This window comes from Protopterus annectens, chromosome 1.part0, assembly GCF_019279795.1.
Source record: "Protopterus annectens isolate FY-2018-M chromosome 1.part0, PAN1.0, whole genome shotgun sequence".
Lineage (NCBI taxonomy): Eukaryota > Metazoa > Chordata > Ceratodontiformes > Protopteridae > Protopterus > Protopterus annectens.
This window is the reverse complement of record NC_056725.1, coordinates 522,308,622-522,331,570: the sequence shown is the minus strand read 5'-3', so window position 1 is coordinate 522,331,570 and position 22,949 is coordinate 522,308,622. Positions and strand designations below refer to the sequence as shown.

At 42.0% G+C, this 22,949-nt stretch overlaps 1 protein-coding gene across 1 annotated transcript in view; it reads right to left on the bottom strand.

Moving 5' to 3' along the window:
- Nucleotides 1-22,949, bottom strand: part of KLHDC3 (kelch domain containing 3) — a 1,708,415-nt gene that overhangs the window by 841,194 nt on the left and 844,272 nt on the right. The window contains exon 5 of the mRNA XM_044061135.1: nucleotides 3,639-3,815. Coding sequence (XP_043917070.1) covers nucleotides 3,639-3,815 — 177 coding nt within the window. The remainder of the gene's footprint in view (nucleotides 1-3,638; nucleotides 3,816-22,949) is intronic.

The following is a 22,949-nucleotide window of genomic DNA, read 5'->3' as shown; positions in this document are numbered from 1 at the left end:
TAACCATTGGCAAAAATATTTAGAACCCACTGATCTGAAGTAACACGGGTACAGTTTTGATAGAAAAGGGCCAGCCTTCCTTCTAACTCTGAAGTGGGGTAGGAGAGGAGAGTCATAATTGCTCTCTGGCAGGGGCAGGTGTCCTAGAACTCCCTTGCCTGCGAGACTTTAGGTCGACTGCCTAGATCTTTGTTGTTGTGGTCTATGCCTGGGGGTTCTGTCCCTCTGGGGCTTTCCTCTGTTTGCTTCTAGACTGGGTGGGAACTGAACAATATTTGGCCTGAAAATTCCTGCTGAACCTGGGGGGTTGCACTTGTAGAAAGTCCTTTACTGTTTGCATGGATTTTGCCTCATCTTCCACCTTTCAGAACTGCTTCAGCTTTAACCCCAAAAAGACATTCTTTGCCAAGGGGGGCATACAGGAGATTAGCTGTCACCTGGTCAGGGAGGGGTTTGCTCCTTAAGCCAATCATGTCTCCTGATCACTGTGCCAGTGACAGCTGCTCTGCAGAAGGCTTCCATGGAATCATACTCGCAGTGTAGGGAGTTGTTCAACCACTTGAAAACTGGAATGGCACAGATCTAAGTTCCTTAGAAAGATTTTTATCCTCTAGACATGAGAGCTTTTGTTTAAGTTGGTCAAGAATAGTTTGCTGGTATTTGATCATATGAAATTGGCAACTGAGGGCCCTCACAGCAAGGGCAGCCGAAGTGTACACTTTCTTTCCAAATCTATCAAAAGCCCTACTTTCTTTGTCAGTAGGTAAAGGGTTCCTCCTAGAGGTACTGATCCTAGACCCCTTAGGGCCTGGGGTGACCACTACAGGGTCAGTAGTTGGATTTTTGAACAGAAATTTATGTGAGTCCCGGACCCTGTAGAACAGGTCAGGCTCACTGGGTGCAGGAAGGAGCAAGTCAGGACTTAAGGAAGCATCCTGAAAAACATCTTCCACCACTTTCAGAATAGGTGGGATTGCTAGGGGTTTGTGCTCAGGGGAGGTCTAAGAACTCCCTGACTCTCTTTTTGGCCTGTGGGTATTCTTGTGCTTCCCAATGAAAATGCTGTCTCATAGCATGAAGAGTCTCTCCAAAAGTAAGATCTTCAGGCGGGGAGGCAGAGGGAAGATTTTCCTCTGAATCTAATTCCTCATATGGGGTTGTAAGCTGGACCTTCTTCAGATGCAGAGTCCTCCAAATCAGACTCTTCTTCTGAATGAAGTGGATCAGGGAGATACGCGGGGGGGGGGGGGTCTCTTTCTTTTCCCTGTGGTAATATCCCCTGTAGTCTGTTTGGACCATGGTCCCTGAAATTGGGTGCCAGCAGGCCTAGACGAAGGCACTGCCACAATGACTTTCATTGGCGTGGGTTTGGCCTTAGGCCTAGGAGCATTTGTTCTCTGGTGCTTGACTCATTAGATTGAAGAGTCACTGGAATGGGCCTAGGCCATGAAAAGTTTCCAGTCAGCAATTGCTCGTTGGAAGCCATGGCCTGCTGAGCAGTCTCGGATCCAACCGATGAGTTGAAGATATGGGCTGTATAAGTCGAAGGGACTGAAAGCATGTCTGACTCCAAATGGGTCTCGACAGAGGCCTGGGTAGTTGAATCCAAGGTCGAAGAGGGCTGCGAAAGTGTCCCACGTTCCTTAACCATCACAAGTCTAGTATGAGAGCCAGGGGGTGAGCAAGTGTCATCAGTGGACCAAGGCTTTTGTTTCTCATCCTTTTTGTGCTTGGGTAAATTGAGCTTGGGACAACTGGCGGATGCCATATTACACAATTGCACAGATTCCTGCCTCAGAAAACAAGCTAAAAACTCTGCTCTACGTCTAATAGTTCTAGTGTTAAACTTAGCACAGAAATGACAGTTAGGGACATTGTGGTTTGGGCCTAAGCAAGTTACACAAAGTGAATGGAAGGCTCTGTGTGGAATTTGTTTACCATAGGCGAGACAATTATTAACTCCTGTGGGTTTCCTCCAGGTGCGCCGGTTTCCTCCCATATCCTAAAGGCATGCTGTAGGTGGATTGGACACTCTAAATTGGTCCTAGGTGCGAGTGTGCGCATGTGCCTTCTGTGGAAGGTTGGGTGCCAGGCTGGCAACTCGACACTGTAAAACTCCACTGCCAATCATGAGCTGACAGGTGATCTGCTGTGGCGACCCCTAACCAGGAAAAGCTGAAAGAAGAAGAAGAACATCTAACATGAGTTAAAGAAGAAAGAAAGGAGTTCTGCATCAGGGTACTTAACTTTCCGACAACGTCTCTCTGGTGCGGACCAACCAACGCACTTGCAATCTAATTCAGGCTCCAGCGGCAAGAAAAGACTGAAGTGATGGTTCAGGCTGGGTCCCTTTATACTTGAGCGCACGGACGTCAGTTAAGGTGCCCGCCAGCCTGGGAGGCTAAATATGTTTCTCTGGTAGTCAGGCCGGCTGAGGGCTTTCCCAGCAGGAAATCCCAACTGTCAGGACTGCAACAGTGAAACACAAAGAACAGCTCCCTGAAGAGGTTTCAATGCCAACAAAGCACTAAACAAACCCTGAGTGAAGGCCTGCCACTCACTCTGTAGATCCTCAGGAGCAGGAGAAATATGTATAGTCTTTTTCTTTTTCTTTAATGGGACGTCTGCCTTTTAAAATTTGGAAGGCTCTGACCCAGGATGGCATTCGATAATTATAGTAGGGACAACTTCTCTGACTAAACTCCAAGCACCACCCCTAGGCGACTTGGAAATAATCAGATAAGTATACAAGTCCCATGACATTTTATGTATTTATTCATGCATTGCTTACTTGTGTAATTAACTGGTCTTAGAACCCTACTTAACCACAACCCAGGAGCCTAAGTATAATTTTTTTTTCCAGAGTTGTACAAATAAAACTACACACACACACATTCAACATGATACAGTCCAGAATGTGGACTGCATCAAGGTGAGGGAGTTTTGTTAAAGAGCTTACACAGACCTACACATACATAACTGAAAAGATATTCAGAAATACAGGGTTACACTGAATTGATATTTCATCACTTTTCCCAACAAAGATATTTTACAAAGACAGATAATGAATATTTATCTTTTACTGTAGTTGTTACTGCATACCTTTACACACATGTTGCGACCACTCTGAAAGTCAACTATACTTCTGGATCAGACAGAGTCTGCCATAATTTTGACCCTTACTATTTATTTTAAAGAAAAGCGTGTTTCTATAATCAGTAGTAGAATTATATTTAAGACTACTACTAAAGCAATACAACAAGAGAGTTATATGTAACATGTTTAACAAAAGTGTGTCTTTATAACACGGTTAGAGTGGGAAGTTGAAAAATATTTACAATAGTACAAGCCCCACTGCTTACTGTACTGGTGTAGGATGTTTGTTGTGGGAGAGTACTGTTGCACAGTATGACCCTCTGGCCTAGAAGCAGAAACACTTGCACGTGTCTTTAACATGCTCCAACATTTATTTTTTCCTGAAAGGAGAGCATTCTGCAATTTTCCCTAGTTCTACAGGGAGGTGGGAAGTTAAACTCTGTTCTTCATACCATTTTTGCTTCACAGCACATTAATGAGAAAAGTATATGAGTCCTAGTGTTCAAAGAAACAATTTACAAGGAAACAAAAATGTTACTTACTGGCATCAAATGCATACAGTACATTACAGGCTCCTTCAGTGTCATTCCTACCACCCCAAATGTAGATGACGTCATCTATTAGAACAGCAGTGTGTCCATATCTCATATACGGTACTTCAGCAGCATGCTCTCCTGCATTCATCTTCACAGGAGGAAGCTTCATCCAGCGAAACGAAACTGAAACAAACATATTTCATACCTTAAGGTGCAGTGATACAACATCCTATCTTTTCTGCAGAAAATACTGAAGTAATAGTATGTTAACTGGTACACTCATCATCACAAAGTACTGCAGTAGCAATGGTGGAATTTGCATTTTTTTTCTATTATGCAATAAAGCTATTACAGTGGTTGTTCCTGAGCTGATTTTATTTTTTGAAACTGCCAGTGGTTGTCCCTGAGCTTATTTTATTTTTTGAAACTGCCAGTGGTTGTTCCTGAGCTTATTTTATTTTTTTGAAACTGCCAGTGGTTGTTCCTGAGCTTATTTTACTTTTTGAAACTGCCAGTGGTTGTTCCTGAGCTTATTTTACTTTTTGATATTATTTTTCTTCTTAGTGCTCAAGGACATTTATTTCCCCATGGTGCCAGCTGTTATTTTCGTTATAATTACAAATTAAACTACACTTGCCTGGTTCAGCAAACAGATACCATACTAGCTACATTTACTAAAGGGCCATTTTAATGGGTTCCTGGCTAGTTACACCTTCTTCACCAATCACAATTCAGCATCTGTTCAGTAAAATCACACATTCACAGATTTATAGATAGAACCGTAGATTGTTACTAGGCAAATAACCTAGAGGTCCTTTATAAGCCTAACCAAGTTTTCCCAAAAGAACAACTTCCTGTATCCAAACAGGACACTGAGGGCCATGCATTTTAAGTTACCTCTATCTATAAGGGACATGGGTGCCAGGCCCAGTGTAAATTTCCTGCTCCCAATCTACTGGTCTAGGCTGCACTTAAACTGGGTAATAGACAAATGGCTTCACATGGTTGGGAAGCCTGTTCCATACGAAGGGCAGTCTCTGGGACACATCTGTCTCTCCAGCATGTTCCATTTAAGTCAAAGACAAAATTCAGGTCCCTAGACCTTGTATTTCTACTATTGTTTGACTTGCAAATATGCAGGGGATTCGTAAGCGAGGGGTTTGCGAATGCCTTGTAAGCCAGGCAGACATCAACCTTCAACAATCTACAGGAAACTGAGTACAGAGAAGGAGCTTTAATGGATTCTGTGCAAAGCAGGTTTGCTATGCTTTGTATTCTTTTTCTAAGGAACCCCGGAGGTCACTCTAGTTCATAGGTGTGTACTAAGCTAATGGCCCTTGAGTATTTACAAGCCTAGCCCATAGGATTACCCTGGCATCATGCCACCAACCTTAGTTCCTAGTGCCCCTGTCGAGTAGAGTCACTGCAGTGCTCCCTGGGGTGAACTTTCTATTTCCCACTCACTCATCAGGATTTCTCTTGAAGAGGGCCAGTGAGGTGCACTGCTTGACATGTATGGGAAGTCTATTCCATAGCATGGGCAGTCTCTGGGTTATGAACCTGCCCCTCCAGCATGTTCTGTTGATTGTGGTAATGAGATTGAGGTCTCTGGAGCATGTGGTGTGGAGGGATTGAGATTTCTTTAGCTGTAGCATTTCTAACAGCGTTGGGTCAGACATGGCTTTGTAAGTCAAGCAGAGATCGCCTCTAAGTAGGCGATATGAGACAGAGAATAGTTGGAATTTTTTTTGAGTCTGTCCATAAAGGGCAAGTGTTTAAGGCCTAGGATCCTCTTTGTGATGTACTTCTGCAGCCTCTCCAGTTGTTGCAGGTGTCTAGTGAGGTACATGCCAAAACTGGATCCCCTTAGAATGACACCAGAAAAAAGGAAGGGATTAGTAATGTGAATACCCTATCCTTATGGATGGAAATCAAAATGGCTCTGCCCATAGGGCCTGCAACTCAGACACCTGACCCTTCTTGTAATAGCCAACAGAAAAGCAGTCTTCCAAGACTATGTCTACTTCCATTTAGATGAGCTCCCCAAGCAATGTCGAGGCATCTGTCGCGTTAAGATCACCTTCTGGCCTGGCAGTCTAGAGAGTCCTTGTTTGGTGACATTCTGAGCCCACCACAACCAAAATTCTTTTTGCAAGGTAGCTATTTCGAAATTTACAGTGTCCAAATCCTGCAAAAGCTAGTATACATTTTGAGATACCATTGTAGCTTCCTCTACATTAGTTTATTGGCATTAGCAGTTTGACCAGAATACAAAGATGCCATGACAAGATGTGCTTGAAGGACTGTCCTTGCAGGACTGTCGGACTGATAAGAGATAGTTGATGGATAGATAGTAGTGACTCTTTTTAAAAAGCTGGTTAAAAAGGCCATCTGGGCTGTAATTCAGGTATACACCCAGAAGCACATGTCTTGTGAGACTGACTTAGACTGGACTCATTATCGTTCACAGAATACCCTAGGCATCTCTATGACATGTTCCAGATGCTGTAGAAGGTCTCTTCCTTTTTGAGCCAGGAATCAGGCAGTGGTCAAGTAAGGATAGATTTGAATTCCTTGAAGCCTGAAGTAAAGCTAAAACTGGCTACAGGCTCCCATTTGCTCCTACTTATCCTAAAAGTCTGTTTCTTACCCTGGGACTCCAGAAGCTGGCGGCAAATCCTCTGGCTCCACTGAGTTTAAAGAACCGATAGTCGACTGGGCCGGGTTCATCCTCCCTAGGCTCTGAACACTGTTCAAACTCGTATGTACGCCGGAGCATCCGCACGCATTTTATAGGGGCAACGCTTCCCAAACATCAACCCGGCACAGTCTAACCTCCTCTAATAGCGCTTTGTTAAACCTAGCACAAGTGATGCAAAACCGTCCCCGCCGCGTCAGGCCCTAAAGTCATCAAGGTATACACGCGCGGTAATCCCATGAGGCAATCTGTTTCCCAAGAAATAGAGAAGTTATTCACTTTGGGCCCATCCGGCCCCTCAGTCTGCAAGAAAACTTCCCCACCACCAACGGGTACTTAGCCAACCTGTTTTGGTCTGAAACTGCTCGAAATACTTCGTAACGCCAACCTGCACTCGCAAAACTGCTTCTGCATCGACCATGCGGCAAAAGACTGAGGCCGGTGATCGCCGGCCACGCCTTGGTACCCTGACGCATTGACGCCAGTCCACGCGCCTTCGACCGACGCCAGCCTGGAGTACTCTGGTATTCGGGTCTTACTGATGCCATCATACCCAATGTAGTTAGGGACTCAGCACAAGTGAACGCAATAACATCTTAGCCAATTGTTGAAATCAGTCATTTTCTGCTTGTACTGTGGTACCATTCTGGGTGATGGTAGGATGCTGCTCAGGGCTAGGGTCATACCCACCTGGGCTACATAATCCAAGAGCTCCTCCATGTCTCTTTTCATGTAGTCCAGGGAGGTATGTCTCAGGTCATTCACAGTCACATGTACAATGACAGAGTCATATTTGTACCTGTTGTTGAGGGACCCGAGTGCGTACGTTATGTGGCAGATCCTACTGCCTTACAAGCAGCTGGCTGTTACTTTCTCCTTATTCAACCTAGCGAGTGGGACATCAGTGTGCCTCACTATCGAGTCACTTATGACTAGTATGCTGGGCACACTGTTTTGCCTTAGGGGCTTTGGTTGAGTGGCACATTGTTTAGTAAAGTGGTGTGTCTCGCGATTAGTGTTGTGTTGTGGTGGTCAGGTATGTTTCTGTCTTGGAGGCCTCTGCTGTTTGGGTAGACTTTTATTGTGAGCCTCCGCGAAGGTGGGTGTGTGGTTTGTGTTTTTATGTGAAGGCAATACTGGTGTGTGTTCTGGAGGGCTATGTGCTCCATGTGGTGTGGTGCAAGTGTGACCTTCTCCTCTTGACCAGCAATTCTGGTCTTGGCTGGAGTGTGTGTGGCTTCCAATTTAGATATACAAGTGCATCTCTCACAAGTCTGAATGTTGGGCTGTAAGATGAGAGGGTTGTCAGTGTACATGAGGCAGTTAACTACATTCCCTCTGGATGCTCAAGTTCACCAGGTTAATAGGAGAAAGCATAGGGGGACTGACCTTTAGACATGCCTGGAGGGGTAGGCATTAATAAATACTGGAGCCGTTTCCTTGTAGAACTTTTAGGGCTGGTAGCACTTTTGTGTGCTACAATAATTACTACAAGAAGTCCAGTAAAGTGCTAAACTAATAAGCTAGTAAAAGTGCAGGAGAGGAGAGAACTAGCAGATCTAAGGGAAAAAATTGAAGAGCAGACTTTGGCACCGCTCAGAAGCTTACAAACAGTCCGAAATACAACAAATCTGTATCTGGACTAGATTAGTTACAGGAAAGATGGGAAACGAGCGCAAATGCGGGCTTTTAAACCAGAGAGTTGAAAGATATGGAAAAACTGCCCAAACAGCCAATAAACTACAATTTCTAGGCCAAAAGCCACTCCTCTTGTGGTAAATAGGCTACCTAGTGCTTACCACTCCCACTGATAAGCTAGAAGGCTTCCCTCCAACACAAAAAGGCTTGGGGGGGGGGCTCAGAAGCTTACTAACAGTCCTGGATACAGCAAATCTTTACCTGGACTAGACTAGTTACAGGAAAGGCAGGAAACAAGCTTAGGTTTTTTTTTTTCAGAAAGCAGCTAAAACAGCACTGAAAACAATTCAAGTGCAGTGCAAGCTAGCACACAAGTGTTTAGCAGTATTAAAGCAAACACAGTTTAAATAAATGCAATTTATTCAAAATGTAATCTGAACTAAATTCAATTGTTGTTTTATTCAACTCTGAACAGTTAAAAAGTGCCAAAAAATACACTTAACTGAGAAGCGCACTCAGTCAGAACACAAGGAGATTTTTTTTTTGTTAGTAAAGTGCAAGGGGAGGAAGGAGGAGCAGAAGATAATTCAAGGTTAAGAACCTAAGTGGGTTGGCCTTCTCAAATGTTCTCTCTAAATTAGGTAGAATGAACACCAGACTGGGAGGAGTGTCCCAGATCAAATTTACAGTATGGGCAGGCAACTGCAAAGCCACCGACTATAACAAACACCACAGGCTGCATATGCCTGGTCAGGTACATACCAAAGGGAGCATTACACTCTATGATTGGTCTGATAACGGCAGAATACAGTGGGATAATGACCTCTTCACACCTTGTTGTCATGCCTTACTGGTACGCTGAGCAACATAAAAGGATTTCCTCACCACTGTGGCCATGTGGTGGTTGAAGGTAAGGGTACTGTCTACATGTGTACCCAGATCCCTGACCACTGGGTTGACTCTTAGGGGCATATTATCAACATGGTAATTAGCTGGGATTGATGACTTCCTAAAGGGTACAATTAATGCATTTCTTAACACTGAGTTTAAGACCACAGCTTTGGCACCATTTGTTAGTCAGAGATCAGCCTTCTTCAAGGATGCTTGTTTCTGCAGGGGAGTCAATGACAACCCCCAGCTTGCAATCATCTGCAAACAGTCAGCCATAAGCCTTCAGCATTTGCTTCCATTTAAGAGAAATAGATGTCAAAAAGGAGTGGGCCCAGTACAGAGTCTTGAAGGACTCAGTTAGGGACTGACCTCTTAATGGAGATGGCCTCACCTATTTTGATCTCCAGGGTCTTATCAGTGAGCCAGATGGCTATCCAGTGGGTGTTAAAAGGGTTTATACCTAATTTAGTAAGCTTATCTATAATGCCTGAGTGGGGCATTGTATCAAAAGTCTTGGCCAGGTCAAAGTAAGCTGTGTGCACAGTCTTGCCCTCGTCCATTGCTTTGGTGACCCTCTCATAGATGTCCAGCAAATTTAATAGGCATAACCTTCCTTTAATAAAGTCAAACTGTAACTGGTCTAGTATTTGCAGGTTACCTATGTCCTCATTTATCATGTCCGTGATTCTTTCCATTACCTAACATATGAGGCTGGCTGGATTTACGAGCCAGTAGTTATCCAGATTAGTGGCTGGACAGCCTTTGTACAGGGGAATTACTCTAGCCATCCTCCATTCCTTAGTCACAAAACCTGACTTTAGACTTCAGTTGAAAAGTGACTGAAGTGGACCAGGCAGGTCATGTTTTATGCTATTTAGTCAGCATCTTGGGATGTCATCGGTCTACTGATGACACAATAATGTGACAGCTACTCAAGTGTCATTCCTCCCCAAGTCTGATAATATGACTGGATGCCCCCCCCCCCAAAAAAAGAAAATGTCTGCAAATCAAAGTAAAAGATTTGACTCTGATCATTAAACAAGCACAACAGAAGTATATCTATATGTATTCGCCAGACTTGTCTCTAACAGTGGAAGCATCCAAGAATAGACAGGATGAATGCAGGGATGGCAATCACGATCCATCAATGATGGTCCATTTACAGAGCAAGTGATTCAATAAGAATGTATCTACAATATCAGATGTGCATCTGCGGCACTGAAGGATAAATCCATGACTATGACACAGACAGTCAAAGTTTAAATAGTGATTCAGATGCTGCAAAAGCCATTGGGGGTGGGGTAGGTGAGCAGCTGGCACCAGCTCACCTATCCTGGGGGGAGTGAGCAATGGTTTATTTGGCCAATCTCCACTACACACATGGAGGCTTGCACAGCACCAGAAAGGTGTGGACAGAGGACGAGCTAATGACAACAGCACTTACAAGTGTGCATGCACAGGGAAGGTTAAGAATGCTCCCATGATGAAATGGGTGCTTATGTCAGCCAGAAGCAGGCTGTGGCCTTCAAAAACACGATCCCTGCTGGGATAGCAGCAAGGGCAAACCATACCTCCAAGAATGCCTGGACAACAGCTTTCTGGTTGGGTCTCTTGCCTCTGTGCTGGAGATACAGTAAAGTTTGAGAGCTACATCTCCAAAAGTATCCTGCAAAAGTAACTTCTGCTCAGTCTGTTCTGTAAATCCTCAAAACAGGATTTCCTGTAGCAAACTCCATCTACGAAGCTTGCCATTTTTGCCCAACAGGCACTTTAATATGGTCTGTTATTACAGTGAATTTACTACCAAACGAGCAGGGTTGGAGTTTTTAAAAACCACATTATTCTTAAGCACTCCTTTTCTATAACTGCATAGGATTCTTCTTTTGGTTAAAGAACCAACTCAAATACAATACTGAATGTTCTTTCTTCCATTGAAGAAACCTGGCAAAGTACAAGTCCCACCCACTTGTCTGAGTTCTACCTAACCTGCACAATGCATTCTTGGCTGTAATCAGGACCGGCTAATATAGGACCATAGGCGGTTAACTAGGATATTGGCCCTAAGGCCTCTACAAGCCTAGCCATGTTATACCCTTGTTCCCTTATGGACCAAGATATACAGTCTGTGTACAAATGTAATATAAGCACCGCTTACCCCTGTCTAAGAGGGGTATAAATGAAAGCCCCCATGTAAATTTACAGTTTCCCATCCAATAGTCCAGGTTATGCTTAAATAGGGTCACTGAGGAGTTCTGTTTTACATGAATTGGGAGTTTGTTCCAGGAGTGGCAACCTCTGGGATTTTTTTTTTTTTGAGGAAGGGTCCCACTTCCCCACGACTATGCAACGAAAGCTTGGCTCGAGGACAGACTTTCAGTAGATAGCAGCTTTTTGCTTCTCTATGTACGAAACCCTGACCCAGAATGAGATCATCTACAAATGATTTAGGACTCTGTTTCCCATGAACGTGCGGTGCACTGTTGGAGAGCAGTCATCCCCTTCCATCCACACTCCAGCTATCCCCAGCCAACCAGATCTGTGGCACTGTGATATCATTACATTTAGGCAGGTGCACTGTTGGAAAGCGGTCATCCCTTTCCATCCACACTCCAGCTATCCCTGGCGAACCAGATCCATGGCACTGTGATATCGTTGCATTTAGGCAGGATTCTGATTTAGAGGCTTTCAGTCACAATACCACAGATGGCAGCTTCATACCATTGGCTCCTCAGCCAAGCACATACACCAAATGTCTGAACCTGCGGTTCCACTTGTACTGAGCAGGATTACTATCGCAACAACCCATCAAGTAGGGTAAAACTAACCTGTCTCACTATGGTCTAATCCCAGCTCACGTTCCCCATTAGTGGGTGAACAATCCAACTCTTGCTGAATTCTGCTTCACAATGATAGGAAGAGAAGGCATCGAAGGATCAAAACGCAATGTCGCTATGAACTCTTGGCTACCACAAGGCAGTTATCCCTGTGGTAACTTTTCTGACACATCCTGCTAGGGGTCCACTCAAGAACTTTAAGAATCAGGAATGCCTGTTCACAAGCTAGTGGTCCAGGCAACCTTACGTGTTTTTTTTTTTTTTTGTAAGGTCTGTGAGTATAGTAGCTGTGATACCACAGGGCCTCAGCTAAAAACGGCAAGATCACCTATGTAGGCTACAGCCCATTCTCAAATGCTAAGTAAGATGTGATCCACCAGCTTATGTGAGGCTGCAGAGGCAGACGATCCCATCCCAACAGGCATTTCAGTTAATTCATACAGCCCAAATGGGGTAACAAACTCTGACTTCACTCTTGCTGCAGATATCAAGGATACCTGCCAGTAACTGGGTCAACAGAGTTCAGATACTTTCTCTACCCAACTTCATCTATCCTGGACAAGATAAATGCTTCAGCCTCTCTGCAACTTTTTTGTTGTTGGTTTAGATTGATGAGAGTTTTCACCTTGTTGATCATTACATCTCCTAATTTTAATCAGTTTTTTGGACAACCTACTGATGTTTGGATTCCATCAAGGTGGCTTGTTTTTCAAGCTAGTCATTCCCTTATAATGAGTGGGTACAGCTGTCTCTATGATTAGATTGGACTTGCATGAACAACTCTGCATATGCAGTGGTGTTCTTAGGGTCTTTTTTTGGAGGGGAGGGTGCTTCAAGGTAGACAGCACTATGATCTAACCTAAATAGTGAAGACAACGCATAAGGAAGCAACATGCTCCATGTCTGTGAAGACTAGATCAAGGATATCTGCACCCATAATGGGCATTTGGACTAACTGGTCCAGGGTATCTGGGCATGTATATTAGTGATTGTATAGGATTCCCAGTCTGTACTGGTGTAGTTAAAGTCACCCATTAAATATGGCATTAGGTTGCATGGGGAGCATCTCCATTTCCTGGGTAATGGCTGGGAACCTATAACTTGCAAAGATGTGACATGGAACTTTGGCTGTGGTAATTTGTACTTTGAGAATCGCAAGCACATCATACTGACTGACCAGCTCTGAGGTATGTTTCTGATGTAAATTGAGAAACCTCCACCTTTTGTCCCTTCCTGTGCAGTAGGTGGTTTAATGTGTGGAAGACATTGCAGCCCTGCATTACCAGAATGTTCTCAAAGCTTTAAATCAAGTCTAAGTGCACAAACACCTAAATTCTGCAGGGTGGTAACATTTCTTGTTTAATCTCCTGGTACTGAGCAGTGACACATTTAGATATTCTTGTGTTAGTTTTGCTATGTCAGAAGGTTTATCAGATTGGCAAAGCCTAAAAAGAAGGCACTATGGGGAAGGACAAGGTTTTAGCCAATATATGAAATCTTAAAGGGGAAAGGTACAAACCATCCTTGGCAAAGCAGCATGGTCTGTTGACCATATCCATCCAGGCTGACAAATACCAAACACCCTTTGAATGACACCAAAAACTAAGCCAACTGTTAAAAGTCAATTATTTTCAGTTTATATTATGGCATCATCTTTAGAGAAGATAGAATGCTGCTCTGTGCATGTAAGTCCAGGGAGGTACATCTCGGGTCATTTACACCCAACAAGGACTATGACAGAGCAATACTGGTACTTATGGTTCAATTACCCAAGTATGGGAGGCATCTGTCAGATCCTGGTCCCTGACAGGCAACTGAACATGACTCTCCCCTTACTCCGCTTTGGTGAGTGGGACACTGACTTTCACAATTGAGTTTCTATGTCTAAAATAATAAGTCAGGTGGCTGTTTGCCTTATGGGCTTAGAGGCTGAAATGTCATAAGATGTGGCTGTGTAGTAAAATGTGTCTGGTTCAAAGTATTTGTGATGGGTATGGTGTGCATTTCTTAAAAATCTGCTTAGTATTACAAGTGCTTGGATATAACAACCTTACCTCCAATGAAAATGTGTTACATTACTACATCTCTCACATACGGTATCAGATCAGGAACTAGCTGGTTGTCTTAAAACAATTAGTCTTGTAAAATGTGACGCAGGTTCAAATGGAGAGGACAAGAAACAACAGTTTGAGAAACCTTCCATTAGTGGGTGCATGCAACACAAAAGCTGGAAATAGACATTTAAATAAAATCAGTCGTATATAACAGGTGGAAGTAACTTAACATAATAGCTACACTAAACATTATTCTGGAATGTGAATGGCCTCACAGACAAAAAGGTAAAACTATATTGAGAAAACGGGAATGCAAATAGCAATGCTACAGGAAACACATTTGGAATGAAGTGAGCATGCGAGTTTGATAAGGAAAGGATTTCACAATGGATATTCAGCAGAACATCAGGGACAAAGTAAAAGGGGAGTAACTACACCAATTGCTACAGGGACTCCAAGAGTGATAGAAGAGGGGAAAAAAAGACAGTAATGGTAGACTTCTGGTAGTAAGGGTCCCTTGGCATGTGAGGAGGGTTATGCTGACATGGATTTATATTCCACCTAAAACTGCTATTATGAAGCTTTAGAAATTTTTAGGAGAAATAATCTGGAGGTGGGGTGAGAAGGAAAAATATAACAAGGCAGTATATTTCTGAAGAAATTTATGAACATTTTTGTATGGAAGACATGAGTTCAGTAGTAGGAACTCGGAGAAAACTGACATATTCCCAAGGTACAATAACAAGACTAGACTAGGCAGAAATTGCATTTTACAGGAACATGTGCATTTAATTGAAAGCATCAACACATATCCAACAACCATTTCAGACCACACGCCAATAACGAAGATAAAAATGCACAGTAATGAAGTATAAACAAGACACTGGTGCTTCCCCTCCTACCTGTTAAAAAGTGATGAACTTAAGGAATGGGTAATGAATATTATTCAAGATTTATTAGGGAAGCTAGACATTTCTTCAGAAGTTATAACTAGTGAGTGGGATAAAGTGAAAATGGAGTTTAGAAGTAGGGCAGAAATAAAAAAGATGTGGTTAAGAAGCAACAAAAATTTAGACAGGCACACAAAGGTTAAATTATTACAGACTAAGGGGAATCTCACAAAACAAGAACAAGCACAACTGCAGAATGCCAAAACAAAATATAGTATCTGGATAACATGCATGAGTCTAGAAAGATTGCTGTTAAGCAACTGTTGTTGATAACTCCAGAGCACACAAACTCTTAGCACAATTCCTTAGACAACAGAAAGAAAGGGTTGTTGCCAAACTTAGAAAGCCTGTAACAAGAAAATTAACCAAAACTCCTTGCAGAGGTATTAGAGATATTTCAGAAATGTCTTGAAAATTTGTATAAAGCAGAGAGTCAAGTGGGATAAGCTGATTCTTCCAGTAGAACAGGGAGGACTGGGAGTACCCAATTTGAAGGGATATTTCGCAGCTATACAGTTAAGGCTCCTATACATAGCACAAACAGAAAACTATAACTCAAAGTGGAAAGGGATGATGTTGAAAACAGGAGGGAAAGCTCAAGAAACAAGAAGACTGGGATTTTGAATGCAGGCCTTTAAGGAGAATAACAATAATCATACAGAATATTATATCCTTAAAGTAGCAGAAAGCATTCTAAGAACTAAGCAAATATGGGAATGGAGAAAGGATATTCTGCCACTAGGGATGACTGCAATTACAGATATAGACAACAGGCAAGAAGGGGCTGGAATTTACAAGAGAAAACTGTCAAAGTAACCAAGGTATTGGGAGTGAATAAATAAAGAGGGAAAGATGATAGAATGGGAAGATGCCAAGAACAAAGAATTTATTTGGGACTGCAGTTTAGAGAACCAAGATTTTATTTGGGACTGCAGTTTAAAGATTAACTTTCCTATCAAGGATTGATATCAGAGTACAGGCAGGGAGAAAGAAATAGGCGGTTCCTAAATGAAAGACCAGCACTGGTGGAGTTTTTAGTAGAATATAGAACAGAAGCTGCCATTAAAAAAGGAATAATTAGTTGGGCATATAAAATACTGCATTACAACTATAAGAATCAATCAGAGGATGTTAAAAAGGATTGGGAATAGAGATTGGATAAGCATTTCACAAAGAAACAATGGGAGGGTATACTGTACATCTAACAAATGCACAACAAAATCTAGAAGATTTAGGATTTTTGCATGAAAATGTTTACATAGAGATGTTTATACCCCACGTAGACTTAATAGAATTTTCCTCACGTAGAAGACAAATATTGGCAGTGTGACAGGGAAGAAAGAGGTAATTGAGAACATATTTTCTGGGAGTGCAGTGAGTTGTTAGATCTTAAGCATTCCCTGCGGGATGCACTTGCGGAGATGCTGGGTGAGCAGACTGATGTGATGAGGGAGATGATTTTTCTGAGCTATGATACAGAATTGGAACTGCCTAGATATAGTAAGGCCTTGCTATCTCTAATTATGGCAGCTGCGAAGAGAGCAATTACTAGAAAATGGAAATCAAATTCTAAACCAACTATATTATAAGTAGTGAATACAGCAACAGAGATAAAACAACTGGAAATGAGATCTTTAGAAAAAGGTAGGCGGAAACTACATACGAAAAATGTGAATTGTGGGAACAATACATACATGGGAGGAATAAGGTTTATAAGAAGGAACGACTTGAATAAGCTATGTAATGCTTGACTGAAAATGATTGGGTAGATTATAAGTGATGTATAATGTTTGGAAATGGGAGCGTGTCAGTATGGTTTGTGATGTAAAATGTTTGCAACTAAGATTGTCCCGGTGTGGTTTGTTTTCATTTATATAACTATATATGATTAATTATGCAGTAAGTGATGGTTTAATGAAGATGCTTTTTGTTTAAATAAAAGGAGCAAAAATTGAAAAATTTATGAAATGTTGCTTAGGTTATATGATATATAGCAATATTTATGAAGCATTATGTTAGTTAATTTTAACTTACTAATACAGTTTGATTACTTTTATATAAACATAAATGTGCCCATGTCACACGTGATAATTCCATAAAGGTGTTTAAAATTTGTACAAAGCAGAGGAATGTGGAAATCAAGAAAGGGTACAAATGGAAATAATTATGGAAGACTTAAGTATGCCAAGGTTAGAGGTAGATGAGGCTCAACAATTAACGGTTAAGACAGGAGGAGATGAGATAAAAATGGTGATGTATAAAATCAATATGCATGAAATTCTCCATTAATAGATGGCACTCCTGTGGAAGTTTTGAAGCTGGAAGGGAAGAAAGTGATAAGGACTTGGAAGGTTATGCTTAACAGTATTTTAAAATGACAGGAAGCACCAACATCCTGGAAGAAAGCTATGGTGGGTGTAATACCTAAAGACAGTAAAGACCCATCAGATCCAGCTTCATATAGGCCCATTTCAAGGTTAAACTGCGACTATAAAGTGCTTATGTCTAAAATAGCTAAAAGAATGGCAAAGGTATTGTTAAAATTGATAAATTTGGACCAATGTGGTTTTGTGGAGGGGAGGCAAACATTTGACAAAATTAATAAACCAATGACTGCATGGATAAGGCAATCCCAAGCAAAACAAAGACTCTTTGTACCAAAGGCAAGCGTCCAGCCTGGTGGACCCCAGCCATAAACAAACTCTGCAACAAAAGGAGGAAGCTACTACAAGATAGAGCAAAATCCTTAAAAGGTAAGACACCCTTGATCACTATAAGTAAAAAACTAAGAGCTCTCATAAAATCATCCAAAGCAAACTTTGAGAGAAAAATAGCTAAAGACTCAAAAGACAATCATAAGGCCTTCTTTAGCTATGTCAGAAACCTGGGAGGAAACTCCCAGATATGTTCAGAACTAGTTCAAAATAATGAGAAGATTACTGATCCTACAGACATTGCTAACATACTGGCTGACAGGTTCAGTGCAAACTTCTTCCCTCCCAAAGGAGAGATATCTATACCAAGCGATTGCAGTCCCCCAAACATCTCCAACACCCAAGTGAAAACTGTTCTCGCCAACAAAAAACACAGCATCCATGGGACCTGATGGTGTCCCCGGCTGTGTGCTCCACGAACTAAACGATGAATTGAACCCACAGCTAGGACAGCTGTTTAATCATAGTCTTACCTCTGGATACGTGCCCAGGGAGTGGCGCACTGCAACTGTGGTCCCACTTCACAAAGGCGGTGCCTCCACCGACCCTGGAAATTACCGGCCCATTAGCTTGACAAGCCTTATCTGCAAAGCCATGGAGAGGATCATAATGGACCTCATAAATAAAGACATAGGAATTTGCAGACTTTGGATCCATCCCAGTTTGGCTTTGTCAAAGGCAGATCATGCCTTCTAAACTTGGTTGACTTTTGAAACAGTCACCAAAGCCATTGATGAGGAAAGGCAGTCCATACAGCCTACCTAGATCTGGCGAAGGCCTTCGATACAATACCCCACTCGGGTATCATTGAAAAACTCATCAGCTTAAATGTTAACCCATACATCACAAGATGGGTTGCAAACTGGCTGAGTGACAGAACCCACAGGGTCAGAGTTGCTGGCGCCATGTCAGACTCAAAGCCTGTCACAAGTGGTGTACCACAGGGCTCAGTCCTGGGCCCACTCTTGTTTGGCATCTACTTTTCCAGTACAAGCAAACACAGGAGGGTTATGGCTGACAAAGTTTGCAGATGACTGCAAACTGGCCATAGTAGAAAACACATCTGACACAGATATCCTACAGAAGGGTCTCACAGAAGCGGATAACTGGTGCCAGAGCCATGGCCTAAAGTTAAATGCCAAAAATGCATAGTCATACCCTTCGGGAAAAACAAGGTTACCTAGCTACCAAATAGGTGGCAATCCACTGAGCACAGAAGAAGTTATCAGGGACCTAGGGACACAGGTTGATAGTAGTCTGTCATTCGACACCCATGTAGCCAAATTAGTTAGGAAGACCTTCTACATTGCCCACCTTATCATGAAGGGATTCTCGTCTAGATCAAGGGAGGTCATAGTCTCCCTGTACTCATCACTCATCAGACCAATGATTGAGTATAATGCCCCATTCGGAATGTATCTGACCCAACACTTGCAGCAGCTTGAGAGGCCACAAAAGTTCCTCACCAAAAGGATAAAGGGTCTCAAACATCTGTCCTATGCTGCCCGACTGAAAGAACTCCAGCTCTACTCAGTCGCCACACTTGCTCAGAGGTGACCTTTGCCTAACATACAAGGCCATGTCAAACCCAGATTTGATGAATATGCTTCACCTCAAAAAATCTAGATCCATCAGAGCCACAAGGGCGGGAGACTTAAACCTGGACACGGCTATTAATAGGACGTGTTGGAGGGATAGATTCATCACCCAAAGACTCCCTATGCTGTGGAACAAAATCCCGGTATATGTGAGGCAGAGCACCTCGCTGGCCTTGTTCAAGAGAAATCTTGACCAATGGATGGGAGATCGCAGATATACCCCGGGGATCGCCTCAGTGTCACTGCTCGACAGAGGCACAGCAAAATAATGGGTAGTTCCCCATACTTAAGGGGAGGCGTTGAGCCACAAAACTATGGGCTAGGCTTGTAAATGCCCTCGGGCAGATAGCCTAGTATGAACCTATGATCCATAGGGAAGCAAAATGTAAGAAAATACCACTTTTTGTCAGTGGGTCTTTTTGCAGAGAAAGCATATGACAGGGTAATTTAGGATTTTATGAGTAGGGCATTGGAAACTTTTGGATTCTCTGATACAACAGTGAGGATAAACAGGAGGATAAAGTATTGAAGGCAAGAATTAAAGCGGGAGTGTTCCTCTCTGGTAAGCTGTGTTTGAGCAGAGGAAAATGGAAGAATATGGATTCTGTGACAACAATAAGGTTAATTAGGAAGACACAGGAGTGTGGAAGGGATCCTATCTAATAAGTAGTGTCTAAACAGAGGAACCAGGAAGGGGGGTTCTCTTTCCTCTCCGTTACTTGTGCTATATTTAGAGACAATGGTAAAGAAAATAAGGGACTCAGAAACTCAAGGACATAATTGGTACGGTAATCAAGAAAAGTTGGCTGTTGCAGTCGATATTTTGTAACTGATAAAACAGGAAAAGGACATCTCTGTGATGGAGTATTCTGGGGCAGCTTCAAGTTTGTTTGGGTTATAAAATTAATGCAGGCAAAACAAAGACTACAGCTATAAACTATGTACCCAGAGAATAATTGGTTCAGAGACACCTACATTTATGGGGACATGATAAAATTAAGTATTTGGGAGTATGGGTTTAAAAGGATTCTGTTATGGCAGCTAAGGTTATGTGGGAAGAGACTAAACAAAAGATGATATAAACTGAGAAACTGGAAGCTCTTGTTTATGGATATGGACAAGACAAAGCAGTGAAAATGTTTTTAGTCCCTTTAGTTTTATATACAGATAAGGCATATTTTTATCAACCAGAGGAAGTATATTGGACAGTAATTAATAAAAAGTTGAAGGATTTTATTTAATAGGGGAAGAGAGGAAGAGGGTAAGGGTTAAGTGGGATAAGTTGATCCTTCAATAGAACAAGGTGGTTTACAATTACCTAATCTGAAGGGATATTTCAGAACTACACAGTTAAGGCTAATATACAGAACACAAGCAAAAATCTATGATTCAAAGAAGAAAAAGACGATGAAGCAGGGGGAAATTCAAAATATGAGAAAATGGGATACTGTATGCAGATCCTTAAGGAGAATAACATAGTTGCCTGGGCCAGAAAGGAGTCATCACAATGACATTGGAGATCCCTTCCGAATCTTCAGAAGTACCCCGGACATTAGTGGAAAGGTATACAGGAATATTCATGTCAACAGAAAAGAAAGGGCATCTGTGTTTCAGGCTTTTTCTGGAACAGAATTTTGCCAGTTGATTGTTCAGAGAGGAGACAAAGAGGTCTACTTAACTCCCCAAAGGTGAAACATAACTTGTAAGATCCCCTGCCCTTGTTTCCACTCATGACTGTCTGCCCTAGTCCTGCTCAGCTTGTCTGCCACACAATTTTGGTATTTCTGGATCTAAGATGCCCGTAGAGTGAGATGGTGCTGTGATGCTATATCCCAAGACAACATGGCTAGTCTGGAAATGGGGTATGACCTGGTTCTCCCTTGCTTGTTGATGTACAACTTGACTGTGGTATTGTCTGTAACCACTTGAACAGGTCCCAGGGACCAAAGATGGTTCAGAGAGTTGAGTGCCTTGATCAGGGTAAGCATCCATACATCTACAACCTCTTTCACCATTTTTCACGTGGGGTCATTTCCTTTATAGTTATGTGCTTGTCTGAAGCGTCTGTGATAACTGACTGCATTGGAGCAGGGAGGGAGAAGGGGAGACCTGGATTTAATACCCGTTGTCTCCACCAAAAGACTTCTCTTCTGAAAAACCCCAGCATTGGGATATGAAAAGATAATGGGTGTTGATGCTGTGACCAAAGTGATTTCAGATACCACTGCATCTTTCTCATGTGGTGTCTTGCCAGGTATATCATGTGATGAAGGCAATTTGGAAACAGAAGAGTCTTTCAGAATCAATTTGCTTGAAAGAATTTTCCCCCAAAGACAACAATGGAAATTCAGACTTTCTGCAGTAAAAAAGGGGCCAGGGTGGGAGTGGGTCACATGGTCTCCTGAAGAGTCATTCAGACTTGGACTGTCCTTCATTTTGGGAGATAGGAGACACATTTTTGGAACATCCATGCCATTTCTCCTTAAACATCTGTTTATCTGAATTGTGTTGTGACTGCTTAACCTGTTTTTTGCCAAAACTGGATGGAGAGAGAAAATCCCTTAGACAATCTGAAAAAAGAGGGCTGAAAAATCAGATTCCCTGGCTCATCTTGCCCATTTAATCACACTTTTTGATCACCTCTGCAGCAGAGGGGCCGCACCCTAAATTTTTTATCCAAGGGAGAATTTAAAATCTCATTTTTAACACTAACTGGAAGGTTCCAAGAATGCATCCATACAAACCCTCCTTAAAACAGTAGCAGTGGCCATAGCACTGGAAGAAGCATCACAGTCATACACACACTATAAATAAAGAGTAGTGACCTGTAAAATAGAAGAAACTAAGTTAGTTAACTCATTACATCGAAGTGATGCCTCCAGGTGCATCTGCAGTTAACTCCTATTGACGCCTCTAGCAGTCAAATATTGCTTGTTCATATTTGCATCAATAATTTCAAAATCATGCTATGCACAAGGTCTTAAAAGATTTCATCTTAAAGCTTACTTTTACACAACAGCAAAGTTAACTGCATCAATATTTGACCTTGGACTAGTGCAGGTAAATAGATATTAACTGTTTTTATGATATTAACTTATATAGGTATAATCTTCACTTTTTTCTAAATATCTCAACAACCAAGTAACACAAACAGAAATCCTTAGCCTCATATGAAAGCTCTCAGCTAGATGAATAAAATGCTGCTGGCAGTATGTGTGTAACTTGAGTGGATGCCGAGATATTGTAAGTTGTTTACAAAATATTACAAATCTAATAAAATTTAGTTTAAGACCTAGAATCTAAACAATGCTACCAACTATAAAAATAGTTTGTGCTGAAGAGTTTGCCATTTACACTTATTTTATAATCACCGTGGATCCACAGATATGAACATTTGTTTAAAATGTGAGGACAAAATTTGATTATGTCAAAAGGCCTAAGCTCTGCCCATTGGAAGTTATAGTGCAAACTTCCAGAGCTCCATTGGAGTGAATGAGAAAGTAGATGTTTCCTCAAGAAAAAACTGCATATAAAACATTCCTCATACTTTCACAATTGGTCAGAACTTTAATGTACCAGCCTGACGATTCAAAATTCTAAAAATCAAAGTTGCAGAAGTATACACTTTTTTCCCATACCCATCAATTATGTTCTCATCCTTAGCAGAAAGAGAATAATTAAGTGTTTAGTAGCAGTGGAATCCACTAAGGTTATAACTGCTGGAGCAGTTTCAGAATACTGCATAAAAATTTAAAATACACCCTATTTGCCTTAACGGCAGCTATCTGAAATATTCCAGGCAGTACACAGATACCCTAAAGCAGACAGAATATGAGGAATTGGTATAGGTTCTGGAAAATATTTCCGTAACAACTTGGTATTTTCTGAGGGACTGAGAAACCTTAGTGTTCTCCCACTGAAAACACTGGCACATTCTAGC